Source organism: Oncorhynchus mykiss, chromosome 5 (assembly GCF_013265735.2).
Source record: "Oncorhynchus mykiss isolate Arlee chromosome 5, USDA_OmykA_1.1, whole genome shotgun sequence".
Classification (NCBI taxonomy): domain Eukaryota; kingdom Metazoa; phylum Chordata; class Actinopteri; order Salmoniformes; family Salmonidae; genus Oncorhynchus; species Oncorhynchus mykiss.
Window position 1 is genome coordinate 61,200,766 of NC_048569.1, and position 16,058 is coordinate 61,216,823.

The following is a 16,058-nucleotide window of genomic DNA, read 5'->3' on the forward strand; positions in this document are numbered from 1 at the left end:
AACTGCCTGGCCTGACAAAGTGTGCATAATTGGAAAATGCAAATGAAGAGGTTACAGCCTAGTAAGGATGCTAAATATAAAACGGAGGGGGGGGTCTCTTACTCTGTCATTTACACATTTCCAAGTCAGAATAAGCCTGTCCCGAATGTCTCCAGGGTGATTGATGGTGCACAACCTCCGCAAGAAAATATGAGGAAAGCAAGAGATTAAATTCCTCCATGCAAAAACACCACGCTTTTAAATGTTCCTCAAAAGTGCAATGAGAGCAGCCATATTCCTCAGAGTGACAGAATAGAACCCGATGGCCAACAACCAACGCCCTGTTAAATTACAGCGGCTTATTAATAACAAGCCTTCACAGGAAAAGGAGCAGGTAGCTTCTTAACACTGTCTAGACAGTGTCAGACACAGCGTTTAATCACAGTTTCTGCAGGCAGGAATAACCGACCGTGCAACATTTAAGGTAGGATGAAAGGAGTAAGTGGAAGCCGCAGCTCCTCCCTTTCAGAGAGTGACAGCGAGGCAGAAAGAGAGAGAGAGACAGAGGCGAAAGATAAGACTGCTCAAACAAGATAGAGAGAAGGATAGACAGAGAGAGTGTGATATAGAGAGGTCTTACCTGAGGGAAGCCTCCGTTTCTGGGGAGGTTGAGGCAGGGGAAATCGTCATGGAACCCAGAATGGCTGAACATGTCGATGTGCATATCCGGCATGGTGTCATTCAAGTGGTATTGCCTGAAAAGGGTCAGAAGTAAGGCAGCTTAATTAGATGTACTGGGAAGGGGAGAGCAGAGGGAACTAGCTAGTCATTGGGTGGGAACTTGTGCTTTTCTCTGTATGGCCAAAGGGGTTTGGTTTTTATTTATACAAAGGAAACGAGGACACAGGGTGGTTGGAAAACAACAGTCTCAAACTAGCCCAACAAATACATAATTAAGAGCAATGATGGTTAGAGGATAAAGAAATAAAGTCAACAAAGAACACATGAACCCCGCAAACTGTGGAGTCATAACACAAGCAATAATTATCTTAATACGAATTAATAACTGATCTTGTGATGTTCTATCAGCAGTTTACACACCATAACACCTAAATTGTATTACTTCAAGTGAACACTAAAGCCTTTGGCCTGCCTCACAGCTGAACCACTAGAACGGAGAGTGAGTCATGCCTGACGCTGCCACAGAGCACAACAAGGACTGTGACAATACCAGTATAGCAATATTTATTCCATGGCAAAAATTAAAACAAAAAGCAGGCTAAACTTTTTGGTCCTTTAAAAACCTGTAGTATGTAAAAATATTTTGCGATTTAGCTTGGAAAATAACTAAATGCAACTCTGGATGACAACATGTTTGCTTCAACATTAGGGCTGTTTTCATAAAGAAGTTAAAGCCATTCGTTTCCTTGTCACAATAAAAACGAGTATCACAATAGTGGTATCATCAAGACCCTAATAACAACCAACTATGACGGTAAAAAAAATCAGAGGGGAGCGAGAGATAGAGAGAAAGAACCTACCAGTCATCGGGTTCCATGATCCACGGAGGCCACGCTGACTGTACACTGACCATACTGCCTTCCTCCAGAGTAAGACTCGCACAGAAACCCACAGGCATCAACACAAACACACAGGAGCTGTACCGCGTCGACTTGCAACACACACACACACCAACAGAAAGACACTGGAGTGGCACACAGCTGTGTCGAGTCACAGCTCTCTGAGCTCAGGGCTTCATGTGACTCCCCTCTGCACTTCAGGGAACGGAGAGGCACTCCACTCTTTCACTCGCTCTTCCTGGAATCACAACCTAGTTCAGTGGAAAAACACCCACTGACGGCTTTCTCAGGAACCTCTGCTGCCTGTGATATTTTCACTTTCTCACTGAGTCACAGCAGGCAGGGCAAGACGGTGCCCAAATGCACAGAAAGAAAGTAAAAGTAACAACCGCACAGCTCCCAGGCTCAAATCCTGTGAGCTGATCTCTACATGAGGAATTGAGGGATGAAACTGTTCTCCAACACAGGACACAGATCAGCTGGAGGATAATTGAGGTTGTTATTTAAAGAACGGGCTCACATAGGAATGGAGATAAGCCACGGGGAGAGCTGCTGGTGGTTTTGTATAGCTAGAGCAATGTTTGGTGTGAGGGTGTTTTAACAAGGAGATTTGATCTGCACACAATAGTCAGTGTGGTAAATCCCTAAAAAGTATTGCAGATTTCCTCGGATCAGAATGAAGGGTTTCTTGATCAGTGTGGATAAAAAAAACACCTGTACAGAAGGTGTTTATTAACGTGTTTATCTATTTTGAAGGGTCACCATCAGCCACCTAGCAAGGGTAACAGTGCAGCATCCTAAAGCTTCAAATAAAAAGTGGAAATCCTGAGCCTAACCCTGTAGCCTCTCCTGATACATCAGTGATATTGCTGCCTAGGCAGAATGTGTCAGTACTAGCAGCATTCCAATAACACAAAGCCAGTCGGCCCCGTGCCACACTGACTGCAAGCCTTTCCCGGAATATTTGCAACCCAGTTATGCAGCATCAAAAATCCATTTCTAATCTCTTATATTTCTGTAACTAAAAGGCTATTTTATTAAATCTATTGGACTGGTTCAAGCTGGTGTTACACAATCTAGTGTATGTAGGGCAGGCAGGCCAAAACAGAAAGTAACCTGTCACTAATCACCTCTCACTTGATGCATAACTGTTATTGCAGTCTGGGGAGATAAAGCCAGTTAAGGTGACCACCGAGCTTATAACTTTGGTCAGGACAGTAGGACATGATAAACTAAAGTGTAATGCAATAACATTCAGAGAGAGATCAAACCTGTATTGCTAGTCTAGAATAACAGGCTAGTTCGGACAACTATTGAATAAAAAGAACCGGATGGAGCGTGTGTTTGATCATCAAACAGCAGGGAAATCAGCTCTAGGCAAATTCACATTCCCAAGAACTTATAAAGAATACAAGCACAAAGGAAGGGCACTATTAGGGTTGCACATTTGGGGGAATATTCAGAGGTGGGAATTCCGTGGGAATTAATGGGAAAATATGCAAATGAATATTAATACAATTTAAACGTAGATATTTTTGCATTGATATAATTTACCATATATGGAGACAAACAGAAACCTTATAAGCAGACAATTGCAAATTATTAAATCCTTCCAATACAAAAAAAAACAATTTAGTTACGAATTGAACTTTAAAATTAGTTGACTCTTCGCATGGGATGATTTCACTGAACAACAAAAGGGAAAATTGAATGATCCCCAATGATCCATCGCATCTCCCCAAAAACGTTTTCAACATAAATCTGTAAAATGATAGTCTAGAAACTAAAGCTTTGGTTGTCTCCTCTCAGGCGTCCATGTCTTCTCCCTATACAGTGCCTTGCGAAAGTATTCGGCCCCCTTGAACTTTGCGACCTTTTGCCACATTTCAGGCTTCAAACATAAAGATATAAAACTGTATTTTTTTGTGAAGAATCAACAACAAGTGGGACACAATCATGAAGTGGAACGACATTTGTTGGATATTTCAAACTTTTTTAACAAATCAAAATCTGAAAAATTGGGCGTGCAAAATTATTCAGCCCCTTTACTTTCAGTGCAGCAAACTCTCTCCAGAAGTTCAGTGAGGATCTCTGAATGATCCAATGTTGACCTAAATGACTAATGATGATAAATACAATCCACCTGTGTGTAATCAAGTCTCCGTATAAATGCACCTGCACTGTGATAGTCTCAGAGGTCCGTTAAAAGCGCAGAGAGCATCATGAAGAACAAGGAACACACCAGGCAGGTCCGAGATACTGTTGTGAAGAAGTTTAAAGCCGGATTTGGATACAAAAAGATTTCCCAAGCTTTAAACATCCCAAACTAAAATTAGTATAAAAAAAAATAATACGATTCCATGTACAGATAAATAGTTAAGCAGTTAGATTAAACAACTCCTATGTAAGATACATGTTTTAAAATGAAACAGGTCTGGAAACAGGTGAATCAATACTCAGCAGGCTCAAGCAAGCTAAACCTCACATGGTAGCAAAAACTAACTAGCAGAAATTGTTCATAAGTTAGAAATTATTTAAACACACTTTGCTGTAGGCTACTATTTACTAGTTAACAAAAAATCATGTATGTCATAAAATATATTCACCCCACCCAGTCCTGTAATCAAAACTTACCAGAAAGCATGTAGTCCTTGGCTCAGACAGTGTAGTAGTGTGGGCTCAATAGCATCTCATTTGTGTGCAAGATCTTTAGAATCAGCTGTACATGTGATGGAAGAATGCACTGTGCATGCAGAGGGTTGCAATTCCATTGAATTGGGGATAGTTTAACCAAAACACCTAGTGTATCCTACAAAAAAGGTTCACTGTTATAAGGTAACTTTTTTTTCTTTTTTTTAAGCAAAATTCACCGGAAAGTTTCCGACCCTTTGCAACACTAGGCACTATAAAACACGTGTGTGTGTGTGTGTTTGTGTGTTGCTACATCAGGACATTTCATTTAGACTTCCAGACAAACCTGCCCTTCATTTACCACCAAACTACCAGATAGGATCAGGACACTGTGTGGCTATGTCAGATTACCAGGCCGTGACAATCTATCAATTCAGCATCTCAATAACGTCCATAAATATTCACAAAGAATTTCCTCCATCCAAGACTACTGACTCAGTGTGTGTTTTTGGTTCTACAACCAATGTGGGAACCATTAGTCCTCACAAGGATAGCAAAACAATGAAAATTAGGACAAGTGGGGACATTTCACTGGTCACCACAAGGAAATACTATTTTAGGCTTAGGGGTTAGGTTTAGGGGTCAAATTTAGGATTGTTAAAGCAGGCAGGCCCGTTGCCCTAGTTAGTATATTTAGCTAGCAACCTCCATGGAAATTCGCTATTACTTGTAATAATTTTGTTAGCACTCTGGTAATAGACACCCAATGGGCTTTTTTGTGTTTTTTTTTTTGGCACCCACTTGTGTACTTAGCCAGTAATACCGTAAATCCAAAGATGAGGAGGACAGTATGAAAATTGATGCTGCTCAACCCTATTTTGTATTGTTACTGTGCTGTTGGAGCTAGAAACATTACTATTTCGCTTGCACCTGCAATTGCAACTGCAAAATATGTGTATGCGTCCAAAAATATTCGATTTTGACTACGTTTGGGCTGTATACCGTATCCCGGGGTTTTGGGAGAAAGTCACGGAATGGTATTTCACCATTTTTTCTAATACGTTTTAGTATTTGTAGCTACTTTTTAAATACCTGTAGTCAATATGTTAGGAAATTTAACATTGCGTTCTTCATTTCACCTGTCACGTTATTATGAAGCTTACGGCAGTCCCCAGTCACGATGTCTGTTTACAACCACACAATGACGAGAGACCGGAACCTTGTGAGTCACTCACTATTGTGACGCATGGCACCAGGTGATCTAGTTATTAGGGATGCACCGATATGACATTTTTGACCGATATTCAATATTTTTATTGCCAAAAATAGTTACCGATATTTAAGATTTTAGCAGCTTTTTAAGCATTCTAGTGCCGTTAAATAGTTGAAACGCGCACACACTGACCCAAAATGTACTTTATTGGCATTTAAGATTGTCCCCATTACCATTAAATCAAAACATATTTCTTTCACTTACTTGCTGTGCTGTTTCATTTGTTCAGTCTCAACCAGGAATTCATCATACATGTCACGCAGTGAAGTTTCAGCTCTATCTGTCCGTGGCCTCTCTTCCTCGGTGCACACGGTCACTGTGTCCGTTTCCTTCTTGTCCAGCTGTGTAAACCCTGTTTCTTGTCTGCATCGAAGTAGCGGTCCTTGTACCTAGCATCGAGCATGGTGGTAACACAGTATAGGCTCAGAGAGAATGTCACCGCATCGCTTGTTCACAGCCTCTAGTAGAGTACTTTTCCAAGTTAACCCGACGGTCTGTTGGCATTTTTGTTGAGCAGGCATTTCAATACCATGACAGAGGGTATTATTTCTGCTGCAGACACAGTTGATGAGCTTATTTCTTGAGTCAGTTATTCGAATGGAGCTAGGGGTGTGTTCCTGTTTCTTTCAAACATATTCTCAAATGCCATTGAAATGGCAGCAGCGGTATGAGAACCAGCACATTCTTGAGCATGCAATACAGCTTTCCTCAGTATGAAATCCTCGTCGACCCATTGTGCTGTCAGACTCATAATGCTCATGGGGCTGACATCGCTGGTTCAAATGTCAGTCGTGAAGCTAATAGCGGTGACGCCCATAGCAAGTAGCTCAGGGATGTCCGTTTCAACAGTACTGTGACACTACTACTTGGTAGTGTGTATCGGCGCTCGACCAGTCTGCGAAAGCCAACATCATCCACAACAGAGCACGGTTGATTGTCAAGGGCAATGAATTCCATTATCTTGGTGTTAATGGATTTCACCTTTGTGTTGTCTCGCTGAAATTCTTACACTTTCAAATGACTGCTCGACTTGACTGCTAGGTCCACACAGCAGACATTGTGGGCTAGGTTAGGAATGCTGTGTTGCACGTGTAGCACTATTTTCCGTGGTGTCATCTACCTACGTTATATTAGGTATACACGTCAGCTTTGACATCGGTTTTGCACATTGACGTTAAGCTAGACATCGGGCCGATGCTGGCATTTTTAGCTAGTAGGGGTACGTACATTTCCAGAGGGAGTGCCTTGGGAAGTCCAAAGAGTTGATCTGATTGACATATGGTTAGATCTTTTTTTTTTTTTACGGTAACTAAAATGGAGTTGCTTCCACACAGTTGATTTGAGTCCTTTGGGACAGCGGGAGAGTCTTGGTTGAATTAGCCTCAGCCTCCCCCTCACATTTCTGTTCAGAGCAATTCACCTAGGTGAATGGGTCGGTCTTAGCGTTCTGTTAACTCGCCACATGCACACTTTTTTTTTATCCTTGGGGTGACCAAACAATTGATTCCTATTAAAAAAAAAATTTAAATCCCTTTAAAACTTCTTAGGGATAGCGCCCTTTTTTTCAATTTTCGCCTAAAATGACATACCCAAATCTACCTGCCTGTAGCTCAATTCCTGAAGCAAGGATATCCATATTATTGGTACCACTTGAAAGGAAACACTGAAGTATGTGGAAATGTGAATTGAATGTAGGAGAATATAACACAATAGATCTGGTAGAAGAAAATACAAAGGAAAAAACTTTTTTTTTTTCTACCACCATCTTTGAAATGCAACAGAAAGGTCCCACATCACTCTGGTTGAAATTCCGATGGTGTCCAAAAGATGGCAGCAGTGTATGTGCAAAGTTTCAGCAAACTACATGACATTGTGTGAATTCACCCAGGTACATTTTGGAAAATCGTGGAGTTTCACATTACATTTCTCTGCAAAAATACCATCAAATCTGTATACTTGGACTTTGATTTCGTTTTTCCAGTATTAGTAGCCATATTCTAAGTTCAACATTAGCAAAAAAACAGTTCATATAACTTCATAACTCTCCATATTTGTATAATTTTTGTCCAAAAGAAAAATACTTGTCGCACAATGTTAGCAGGTGCATTTTGCGTAAAGCCCCAATTTACAGATACTCCTGTAAAGCCCAGCTAATTGACCACCTAGCTAGCTTTGTTTGACCCCGATTGGTGCTTATTTGACAAAGTTACGTTTGATCAAGTGAAGACCGCCCGCGTCATCGGCGTGCCATGAAGGCGTCGCTCTGACCACATTTGGTGTCCTATAGGATATACTACACCCCTAATGATATAGTGAAGTTTGGTTACGTTCTAGGATCTCTGAGGATCAAATACAAATGTGATTTGACTGGTTGAAACAACGTTTAGGGTAAGATTTTCACAGATTCCTTTCTTTGCAATTTGAACGAAAAATTTATTGTGCATGCTATATGGACCTTTTTTAGGATATGAAAAAGGATTTTATCTAACAAAAAGACACTTAATGTTATCTCTGGGACCCTTTTGGATGATACATTCTGAAATCTTGCTCTGATTTAAGTACACATTTCCCCTTCAGAGGTGAATTTACCAAACCGGTCGCGGTGAAAAAAGTGTTTTGTTGTTATCTCTCCTCAAACAATAGCATGGCATTTTTTCGAAGTAATAGCTACTGTAAATTGGACAGTGCAGTTATATTAACAAGAATTTAAGCTTTTTTCAGCCGATATAAGACACTTATATGTACCAACATTTGTTGTTTCTCAAAAATCTGTGATCGTTACACAAGGTACTGCATGATTTACAACTGAAACATCTTGATGCTTTTCGTAAAAGTAGATCTAAAATGCTTCTTACTGTATTTTCTTCTCGACATCAGACTCATTTTGTGCTTCAGTTGCACTTCACTCAGATGAGAATTCACAGGTGGGCATTCTATCAGAATGCGTTTTGACAACTGATGGGTTGTTACTTTTCTTCTGTACTTTACTTGGTGTAGCCAGCCTACTTTTCTCCAATAAAATGCCAGATTAACTAAGAAAAACATTAGGAAATGTAGCTGGCTACATTCTATATTAAACATAAATATGATGGCCATGTATAGTTTTTGCAAAAAAAGACCTTGGTTTTTCATGTGTGGCTGCCAGCCAAATAGTGTTGCACTTCTGTTGTCATCTGATGAAAATGAAGCCATTTTCTGCCGAACGTGTCGCACTAATGCGTTTTCTGTTTAGGAAAATTATAGTTGCCTGTCCCTGATCATTCTAAAACTTTACTGACATTTTCAACCTCTCCCCGACAGTCTGTAAAGCCTACATGTTTCAAGCAGACCACCATAATACCTGTGCACAGGAACGCAAAGGTAACCTGTCTAAATGACTATCGCCCCATAGCGAAAGGCTGGCCATGGCTCACAAACACCATCATCCCAGGCACACTACAAGTCACATACTACACCAACAGATCCACAATCTGGCCATAAAGGCCATGTACTCATAATCTCCACCTGGCACAGCCAGAAGAGGACTGGCCACCCCTCAGAGCCGGGTTCCTAGACACCGTGCTTCTACATCTGCATTGCTTGCTGTTTGAGCTTTTAGGCTGTGTATAACCACTTTGTGACATCTGCTAATGTAAAAAGGGCTTCATAAATACATTTTATTTCATAGATGACGCAATCTCTATTGCACTCCACGCTGTACTCTCCCACCTGGACAAGAGGAACACCTATGTGAGAATGCTATTCATCGACTATAGCTCAGCTTTCAACACCATAGTGATGAGCTTGGATGGGACTAAGTTCAGGACCCTGGCACTGAACGATCTTGGACTTGCTTAGTCCCCTCCTGTACTCCCGGTTCATCCACGACTGACGGTGGTGGTCCTGGGAGCTGACGATGATGAGAGCCTATAGGGAGAAGGTCAGTGACCTGGCAGTGAGGTGCCCGGACAACCACCTCTCCCTCAACGTCAGCAAGACAAAGGATCTGATCGTGGACTACAGGAAACTGGGCTGAGCACGCCCCCATCCACATCTTGGCCGCAGAGCAATCTGGGATGATGTATAGCAAATTGTGTTTGGAGTGAATAGTGGAGCGAGTAGTTAAACTCATGTGAGCTATTCTATTATATATTTTATTTGAGTGTATTGACCGATGGCCTGTACAGGTCCAGACTGATGCACTCATCTTTTTGTATGCTTTTTTACCCTTTTTTTTTTTAGCTCTTCACGGAACACACCGCCTTACTGGACTTTTTAAACGTTAAGCTAGTGCTGCTAGCTGTGGCTAGCCTGCTTTGTTTTTGGCAATATGCCAACCGTCGGCTTTCCAATGGATATCAACAGCAACCATTGACTGTCCAATGCTACCACTGAAATGTTCACTAACCAGAGGGACAGAGTAGAAGTCGGAACAGTGTTATGTCTGTAAAAAGTGCCTTTGGTCTGACTGGCTGATTTAAGATATCGGGCGGCTGCAGGACGTTCGCCGGTGAGCTGAAGCAGAGCCTCAATGAGTTCATCAATGTAGCTAAAGCCCAGGCTAAAGATATTTAGAAGCTGAACATCTCTCGCCCAGGGTGGTGGAGAGTTGTGCGATGTCACTCTCCCTCACTTCTTGAAGCAGGTGGCTTGTTCAACTAAAGACTGGGCAGAGGTGGTTAGGTGAAAGGGCCCAAAGGTGCTGCAACCGGGCAGTCCATTCCTGCCTTGGAGGATCCACTCTGCCTGGCAAACTTTGCACCACTAGAAGTTGACTGTCCACCCCCAGGAATCCGCTCTGGTCCTAGAGACCCCGATGCCAGACCCCGATGCCAGGCAAACAACAGGGCGACAACAGTCCCTTTACTCATGTCCACTCATCTAGCCCTCTATGCCTCCTTCGAGACAGACCAAATGGCACAGTTCTAAGCAATTTTGTATGTATACCATTTCAAGCAAACCCCGTGGCTATTTCATATAGAGGCTTACCTACTGATCATAGCACGTTTGTGTTCGAGACTCCCTCTGATCTGAAATCCCGCAGCTGGGACCTTCAAGCTAGATTTTTTGAAAATTGATCTTACAGTAATTCAGGCTTCTCAAACTACCATGGACATTTAGATAATTACTGAGACTTGGTTAAGTGTGCTAGACTGATGTGTCTCTGAATGGATATAATGTTTATAAGTCTGACAAAGGTGGGGGTGTTGCCATATTCATAAAGAACAACTTGAATGTTGCTGTGTGTATTACCACCTCTGTCCCCAATGCACAACTGATGTCAGTGGGAGTTTATCACTGTCCCTCAGCCTTCCCAATTGCTCTTAAATTGTCTGACTTGCTGTCTAAATATGCAAAATCTGAATTATTAATATTTGGTGATCTTAACTTGGATTGGTTGATGCCAGTATCAGATAGTACAAATATATTTGTCTGATCTAAATTTAACTCAACCAACCCACCCCAAGTTAAAACACCATTAAAAACCTACTATTTTGGATATCCTGACAAACGCCCCTCATAAGTATAAAGCATATGGAATCTTTACTAACGAGCTCAGTGGACATTATCTCATTGCCTATATTAGAGATACTAAGCTACCTAAATTGTGTCCACGCATTATTACTATGATACATTTTAGAACTTTCAATGAGCAACCTTTCTAACGATGATTCAGATCAGGCCTTTAAATATTTTACCTCTCTGTTTCACACTGTTGCAGATAAGAATGCCCCATATAAAGAGATTAAGGCTTAAGGACAGATCTAACCCATGGTTCACATATGAATGGTCTGAAGGAAACTTAGTTTGGGCTAAGGCTAGATGAACTGATTCTACCTCTGACTGGCAGTCCTTCAGACATTTGAGAAATACGTCTTACCCTGGATAGAAAAGCAAAGTCTAAATACTTCTTGAATTGTGTATCTGAGAGTGGTAGCTATCCAGACAAATTTCAGAAAATTGTCAATTCTTTAGAAGAAAAAAAAAACACAGCCACTTCACTGCCCCAGCAGGTTTGACAGCCTCTGGTTCCTTAACAGACAATGATTTCTGAAAATGCATAAAGTTCCACTAGAGTTCTTGATTCACCTCTAAACAGATAGACACCAGGCACTCACTTTTTATTTTCTTAATTTGAACAAATGTATGTAAATTAGGTATTAATTGCCTTGTAAAAAAACAGGAGTCGATTTGCTTGATCCCTTTCTACTGCAGCTTTCTGCCCGCATCATTGTAGAACCTTTGATCCACATGCTTTATTAAACAATTGCTTCTGGTGCTATCCTAAGATCTGGAAGGTGGCGCATATGTCCTCACCCTTCACAAATGTGGAAATCCTTCTGACTTAGTTAATTAGCACCCAATTTCTGAACTATCTTGCCTTGCAAAAAATGTTAGAATCACTGGCAAACTCTGCTAATAATATTTTTTGCTTCAAATTATATTCTTAAATTTGTACCAGTCTGATTGTAGACCTTAACATAGCACCGTTTCAGCAGCTACACTTGGCTTAAATTATACATTCAATTGCTTAAAACATAGGTATATAAATATGGCAGCACAGTGATTCTTATCTGAGAAATAATGTCTCAATGTGTGTGTGTCCATATGACCGTTCTGTTGGACCAAACCTCAAATGCAAATAACGAGTTGAAACTGCTTGTTGTCAGAGGAAGAAGTGATCTTTCATCTTTGTTGTGAGTGGCAGGGGCTTAGTATACGATTGGGAAGGTGAAAACAGCACAGAAGCAGCAAAGTCGACGAGATAGAGGCATGTGGAATTTTGCTCTAAAACATACATTCTAATTAATCCAATTATTTCAATATATCACCCAGCCCTATTGTAGCTTACTTGAATAAAGAACCTGTGGGGGAAAAATGCAGCAAAGATTAGATTGAAGAAGCTTGAGACCACTACCAGTGAACTGAATGCTGACTAAACTGCAAACGTCATTTGTGGAATGCTTTCAAGGAAAAATCACCCAAAGAGCAAGTAGTAGTGAAAGCAATTGATTACATACGGAGACTCTTCGCCATGTGCAATGGGGGCAAACTGAATGGAGAAAATGCTGTAGAAGCACTGAACTCATTAACCTTACCCTGTTTAACCAGGGGAATCATCTCTGTGTACAGAACGGGTCAAGCCAAGGCCTTTTAGGGGACACAATTGCCAGTGTGCGCACAATGGAGGTTTGGGGTTAGGTGCTTGTGTGTGTGTTTGTCTGAGAGGTGGGGGTTAGGTAGCAGTGTGAGGCCAGGGAAGGGCCCGCTGCCAGATGTAGAGATAACCTCCATCCTCCGCAGCGAGGGCGACGCCAGCCAGCCAGTCAGGCAGCCCTCCACAGGAAATTAAGGAGATTTAATAAAAGGAACTAAAGGCCACCCCCAGATTTTAAGATAGTCAAATGCAAAACAGGACAAGCTGCTAAATATTACACTCAATACACATTGGTACTTTGACTGGGACTTTATTGTTAGGGGCACTTTTGAATAATGTATTTGACAGCTGCCTTGTTAATTTGGGTTTAATAAGTCCTGTGTAACAGGGTAAACGGTATCCCTTACTACTACAAAAACAAAGTGCACATATGGAGTTCTACGTCAGACACAGTGATGGCCAAGTAGAGGTATTATTAACCATTGCTAAGAGATTACATGCATTGAGACACTCATGTGATCTCACATGTGTCAGTGTGTGACAGAAAGGGTTACACACATCACATGTAAAACAGCAGAGGGGAGGGTAAGGTACGAGAGGTGATTGGTTACTTACTGGTTTCCAGATTGCATAGGGCAGTGTGCGCTGTAGCCTCCAGACTGCTGTGAGAATGATCCCCAGGAAGCAGAAGGATACATAGAACTCTGAAACAGAGAAGATAAAAAGGTTCATTAGTTAACTATGCCTAAGAAGACTCAAACACTATATGCGACTAGATATCATAGGGTCATAAATGCTTTGCATATATATTGTCAAATTACTTCGTCAGGAATCATAAAGGTCTCTGCATTCATTAAGTTTAAACCTCTGTGACACGGTGTACCATTTTCCCACAAATTACATTACTGAATATAGCACTTTTATTTTCACCAGTGCATTTCACAGAGTGCCATCGGGAAAACAACCAGAGTGCTATTGGGCAAACCATTTACCATGTCTTTGTTCCTCTGGGTCTGAGAAAATAGATCATGCCAGCATCTCCTGAAGAGAGACAGATGATGCCTTGCACTAGTTAATACCTGAACCTGTATCAGGCCCTGCATCAGTCGAGATAACTGTCACCACAAAGACGTCACTGTACCAACCAAAATAGCAAACGGTCTAACACATGACAGCCATTTCTTGTGTTCCAGGTTCAGGTTATGTTAACGTGTCCTAAACCATCATGACAATATTTTGTATTTTGTTAGTATCCCCATTAGCTGTTGCGAAAGCAGCAGCTACTCGTCCTGGGGTCCCCACAAAACATGAAAACATTACATAATACTACATTCATTGACAAGAAAAGCACAAGGGCGGAACATAATTGTAAAAACGGCACAAATAACCTACATATCAATATCTAGGCCAAATAGGGGAGGAGCGTTGTGAGGTGCTGCTTTATCGGTTTCTCGAAACCAGGTTGTTGTTCATTTGAGCAATATCAGATGGGAGTTCCACGTAATAACGTCTCTATATAATACTGTACCCTTTCTTGAATTTGTTCTGGATTTGGGGACTGTGAAAAGTCCCCTGGTGGCATGTCTGGTGTGTGTCAGAGCTGTGTGTAAGTTGACTATGCAAACAATTTGGAATTTAACACATTAATGTTACTTGTAAAAAATAAGTGATGCAGTGAAGTCTCTCCAACTCGTAGCCAAGAGAGACTGACGTGCATAGTATTTACAGTGCATTTTGAAAGTATTCAGACCACTAGACTATTTCCACATTTTGTTACATTTCAGCCTTATTCTGAAGGTTTTTAGAACATCCAGGCTCTGGCTGGGCCACTCAAGGACATTGAGACTTGTCCCGAAGTCACTCCTGCATTTTCTTGGCTATGTGCTTAGGGTCGTTGTCCTGTTGGAAGGTGAACCTTTGCCCCAGTCTGAGGTCCTGAGCAGGTTTTCACCAAGGATCTCTGTACTTTACTCCGTTCATCTTTCCCCTCGATCTTGACTAGTCTCCCAGTCCCTGCCGCTGAAAAAACATCCCCACAGCAAAATGCTGCCACCACCATACTTCACTGTAGGGATGGTAAAAGGTTTCCTCCAGACATGACGCTTGGCATTCAGGCCAAATAGTTCAATCTTGGTTTCATCAGACACGAGAACCTTGTTCAGGTGTCTTTTGGCAAACTCCAAGCAGGCTGTCATGTGCCTTTTACTGAAAAGTGGCTACCCTCTGGGCACTCTACCATAAAAGGCCTGATTGGTGGAGTGCTGCACAGATGGTTGTCCCATTTCCACAGAGGAACTCTGGAGCTGTCAGAGTGACCATCGGGTTCTTGGTCACCTCACTGACCAAATACCTTCTCACCCGATTGCTCAGTTTGGCCAGCTCTAGGAGAAGTCTTGGTGGTTCTAAACTTCTTCAATTTAAGAATGATGGAGGCCACTGTGGTCTTGGGGACCTTCAATGCTGCAGAATTAATTTTGTACCATTCCCCAGATCGGTGACTCGACACAGCCCTGTCTCGGAGCTCTACAGACAATTCCATGGCTTGGTTTTTGCTCTGACAACTGTGTGACCTTTTATAGACAGATGTGTGCCTTTCCAAATCATATCCAATCAATTTAATTTACCACAGGTGGACTCCAATCAAGTTGTAGAAACATCAAGGATGATCAATGGAAACAGGATGCACCTGAGCTCAATTCCGAGTCTCATAGCAAAGGGTCTGAATACTTATGTAAATGTGTTTGTTTCTTTAATATAAATTGGGGAAAAATTCTGAAAATCTGTTTTCACTTTGTAATCATGGGGTATTGTGTGTTTTTATTTTAATCAATTCTAGAATAAAGCTGCAACATAACAAAATGTGGAAAAAGGGGTGAGGTCTGAATACATTGTATATTAAGCCCTCTGATATTGTATATTAAGCCCTCCTATATTAAGCCTATATTATGGAGCCACATTTGCTGGAATAATATTGGCACACTGTGCAGCCATTTATTATTAGCATATTATGTTGCCACATTTTCCTGGAACTTTTGAGATTACCAAATAGGTGGATGTGTATACGTGTTGTGTGTGTGTGTGCGTGCATGCATACGACGTACCTCCATATTGGAAGAGGCCACTTCGAACATGCTGCTGTTCAGCTGCGGCCCCTCTGGGTGCAGGTAGTTCTCCCCGTCCATGGCCAGTGAGGGTGACGGGAGTGTGGGCATCAGGCTGCAGGCTGACACATGACCCCTGACCTTCGCTTACGTATGCTGGCTGTGTCCTACAGCGCTCCTACTAATGCCCAGCACATTCCATCACCTGGAGAGAGCGAGACATGGGGTTCAAGTCAAATTATTCATATTCTAATGGAAGTTTCTACACAGAAGCATGTCAACGTGTTTTTCTCACAGTAGTGTGGTCAGAAACTGTATAATTGCCTAAAACCTCTATTGCAGTTTTGAATCAACAG

At 41.6% G+C, this 16,058-nt stretch overlaps 1 protein-coding gene across 4 annotated transcripts in view; it reads right to left on the minus strand.

The window, feature by feature from the left end:
* The window catches only part of LOC110524243 (protein strawberry notch homolog 2), a 102,688-nt gene that overhangs the window by 61,447 nt on the left and 25,183 nt on the right, over positions 1–16,058 (minus strand). For 2 of the 4 annotated variants that reach the window (XM_021603711.2, XM_021603710.2), the window contains exons 2-4: positions 15,703–15,907; positions 13,217–13,305; positions 620–734 (exon numbers count right to left, since the gene is read on the minus strand). In XM_021603711.2, coding sequence (XP_021459386.2) covers positions 620–734; positions 13,217–13,305; positions 15,703–15,813 — 315 coding nt within the window. In that variant the 5' untranslated portion in view covers positions 15,814–15,907. Of the gene's footprint in view, positions 1–619; positions 735–1,520; positions 1,798–13,216; positions 13,306–13,593; positions 13,643–15,702; positions 15,908–16,058 lie in introns of those variants that run through there. The other 2 variants (XM_021603713.2, XM_021603712.2) reach the window with 2 other exon arrangements.